The 3,770-nt window shown below is 37.6% G+C and overlaps 1 protein-coding gene across 1 annotated transcript; it reads right to left on the bottom strand.

The window, feature by feature from the left end:
* Nucleotides 1-2,697: 2,697 nt before the first annotated feature.
* On the bottom strand, nucleotides 2,698-3,171 carry LOC131757211 (keratin-associated protein 13-2-like). The gene has a single exon (XM_059064497.1). It carries the CDS (start codon nucleotides 3,169-3,171, stop codon nucleotides 2,698-2,700), a length of 474 nt encoding a protein of 157 aa, XP_058920480.1.
* Between the last annotated feature and the right edge of the window lie 599 nt (nucleotides 3,172-3,770).

Raw genomic sequence — 3,770 nt, 5'->3', positions numbered from 1 at the left:
TTTTTGACCAGCTGGTCAGGTCAATTGCAACTGTCCAGGAATCTAGATGTATCAGCAACTGGGACCACTTTTCTCTTTTATACAAAGTGGATAACCAGGTGCTAGACATATGATTCTACACAGAGAGAAAATATATTTTTCTCTCTGTGTTTAAAGGCATCCATGCAATGAGTCAATCCATCTGGCTTGGGCTTTTCCCTTCCTACTTCAGCTGGTCATTTGAGGCACCAACTGTGACCACACATGTGATCTGAGAAAGAGGTGGTGATGCAATACTGGTCGGTGACATGGGGGTCTGGGCTTCTGCTCATGGAGGCTGCTTTCTTGTTCTGCTAGTGTTCGTTCCTGTATGAGCTATTTCTGTCTTACAATGGATTGCTACTGAGTCCACCTGACTTCATGACTTGGAAGTTTCAGCAGAATGCAGCTCACGATGGACAGCTACAGATGCATGATCACTTGTCCCACAGTCAAGTTTTGTATCTCTACCAGGTCCAAGTAGTTTCCAAGGATCTGATTATCCAAAGATATGTTAATTTTCAACTACAGATTATAAGACCTTGTTCTACAACTTTATTTGCCTGCATTGTGATTTTCCCACTGAGGTGTGCCGTAAACTCCACATTGCACTTTTATTTTATTTTAATTTTTTTCAATACCACAGATGCCACCAATACCATATGGTCTGCCAGATTGTTTGACCCAACCAGTAGGGTTGCTTGTGTCTGAGACTAGACCTACAGAATCTTTTCCTGCTCCTGGTCTAAAGGAAGCTTTGTATATAGTGCAGAGAGGTACTTCTACTTGGGGAGTGTGTTTGTTCCAGAACCCCAAAAAACCTACCAGATGCTCTGCTACTTTATTTGTAGTAGGGGATTTAAGAGATTTAACTGTTTGTTATATATTTTATATATTATGTTATATATTTAATATGAATATATTTATATAAAATGAGGAAATATAACAACATACTATTTTACATAATATTTGACAAAAGTTTTATTTTATAAAGTATTTTAAAATGTTTAAATAAGTAGAAAATAGAATGAAAATGAGCAGGCAGAAAGCTATTTTAACAGTATGAATAAGAGAAGACGAATCCTAAGATTAATGTGATCCAAAACTCAAGATATCCAAAACAATGAAGTGAAAGAGACCTATTATACCTCTCTAGCTGATTTTCCATTACTAATCCATATAAATTGTAACTTGATTTTCAATAATTTCCTGAACACAAGTACCTTTGTACCTCTCTGCTTTGATCATTTTATTTCACCTTCTCAGAATTCTCCTTATTCTCTCCCATGTTGCTTACGTCTTCACTTCTTATATTAGTCCTCATCTATCATATAGATAGATGGTTTTATTTGGTTTTATTGTAACACGGGGACCTATAGCGAACCCTTAATCTGCTTTGAGTCTTCATTTCCTTCTGTGTAAAAACACACATTCATAAAATGTGTGTTTCCCATGATTCTTATAGCGATCTGAAAAATGATGAATAGGAAAATTCTTTGAACCTTGTTCTTCATCTCTGTATAAAGATACTGTCTTTTTGTTATTTGCTTTAGACCTTATCAATATGTTATCTGTCTTAGCACTATGCTGTTTTCTGAAATATGTGACCTATAAAATGTCAGAATGGCAACATAAAACATAAAAACAAGGGGTGTGTAAATGTGTGTTGCGATATGAATGAAATAGTGACTTCTGATGGTTTGAAAACCTTGTTTCCTCCAGCCATGTTTAATTTGGATCTTGGATACAAGAAGGTGAGACTCTACATCTCATGAACCTAATTAATTCTCACCAGATATAATTGGCTTCCTCTTTACACCTGTGAAGAAATCAATTACATACACAGGTACTCAGTGAGATGAAGGGATATGTTTTTTTGCCACCCAACATCGACTGAATCAAAGAAAGCTCTCTAAACTAACGTACAAAACTTTTCATATAACCTAAAATTTTTCCCCATTCAGTTGTATTTTCCAAGTTGCTTGCTTTTCTCCTTCAGTCAGCAAACATCAAGGTCCCATATCTTTTGAAGAAAATGTGCTCTATGCCACTCCTGAGATTATTATTTACATGAAGTTTATGCATGCAATGTAAGGATTTCAGAAAACAGAAGTTTTGAAGAAGAAAATGTTTAAACCCTCAAATAAATTAGTTCAAATCTACCAATATTAGTCTTTCAAAGTTTGTTTTCAGAGGTATAGTAAACATTAACTCAAAAACAGCCTCCAAAATAAGCAAAAGAAAAAAACCCCACTTAACTAGTTACAACTAACAATAAAATTAGTAACATATTTGCAAGCCAGATTGAATGAGTTTATTAGATTATATTCATTTAGGGTTTTATCCATTTTGTGAATAAGATGCATGAACAAGGATCCCATTAATTCATTAACATTAATTCATTGTTTGTTAACATGAATTTCATTAATTGATTTAGTAATATATTTCATTCATTTTACTAATTCCATTCATTTATTCCATAAAATTAATCATTAAGTTCAGTATACGTGGCAGACAGTTTTTTGGTCAGTATTTTACGAATGGAAAAAAGGTGAAGAACAGTTGACCTTCCCGAAGATCATGAAGATGATAGAAGCGCTGCATAGAGGCTGGACCCATTGCTCACGTCTGAATGTTCCACAAGCTGATCAGTAGAAGGCAGATCCACCGACTGGTCTCTTAACACAGTGATTGGCAACTCCTAGAGGCAAAGTAGGATGGAAGGCAGAACCCAGATCTATGGCGCAGCGAAGGGAAGGCATAGGCTTCATAACCCAGGGGTCTGAAGCCATGGGATCCAAAGCCCAGTGTGTAGCAGCTTCTGGATCCATAGCCCAGGGAGCAACCTCTGCTGGACCGAGAGCCCAGAGACCCAGCATAAGTTGTCCAGCAAGGACTGTAGCGCTTGGTGGTCCTTGGGCGGTAGCAGGATGTCTGGCAGGGACTGGTTAGAACACAGGATGTAAGGCACCTGATGGGCTTATAGCAGCCACTCTGGAGAGAGGAGCCCAGACGGCAGGAGCTGGGAGAGCAGCGGTCAGTGCTGTAGACCAGGTTGCTGGGGTAGGAAGAGCCCCAGGAGGAGCCTGAGTAGCGCAGGTGGTCCCCAAGGGAGCGGGAGGAGAAGTTTCCATAGCAGCGGTAGTAGGACATGTTGACAGGAGATGTGAGTTCCAATGAGTGACAATAAGAAGATTCTGAGGTTCAATGTCACCTCCCGGACTGGGGTGTTTTTATACTCTTAGCCATGGGTGTGGCATTCTACACAGTCACCTTTCTCATACTTGTAATCTCTCATCTCTGTATGCGTAATTCAATAATATTTTCTGTAATTGAAGATGAAAAATTCCTTTCATCTCATATTCATGGGTGAATTCACCGTGTTGTTAAAGCACTAAGCTAATGACCTGTTCCAAAGTCAGAAATTCTATGACTACATGCCTTTGATGCTATCTCATCATGACCAGAAAATCCCCTACTCTTCTCACTGGCCAAGATTCTTTGTTCATTTGACTGTATATTGGCTGGGGGATGCTTAGCTCTAAGGGAAGGGATTAAGATGAAGTAAATTTTTTTTTGTCAGTGTAATAAAGGCACCCTATTTGCCATCAATGATTTTCTTTCCCTAAATTTATTTCATTGCCTAAAATTATTTTTATATATTTTATTATAAAATTGCTTCTCAAATTCTTTAGAAAGATAAAATAGATCGGATAAATTGAAAAAGAAATATGAAAAAAAAGAAGAAAAAT

The sequence above is a fragment of the Kogia breviceps genome, chromosome 5 (assembly GCF_026419965.1).
Source record: "Kogia breviceps isolate mKogBre1 chromosome 5, mKogBre1 haplotype 1, whole genome shotgun sequence".
In the NCBI taxonomy this organism is placed as follows: domain Eukaryota; kingdom Metazoa; phylum Chordata; class Mammalia; order Artiodactyla; family Physeteridae; genus Kogia; species Kogia breviceps.
The sequence above is the reverse complement of the archived record's forward strand: the minus strand, read 5'-3'. Positions and strand labels throughout refer to the sequence as shown.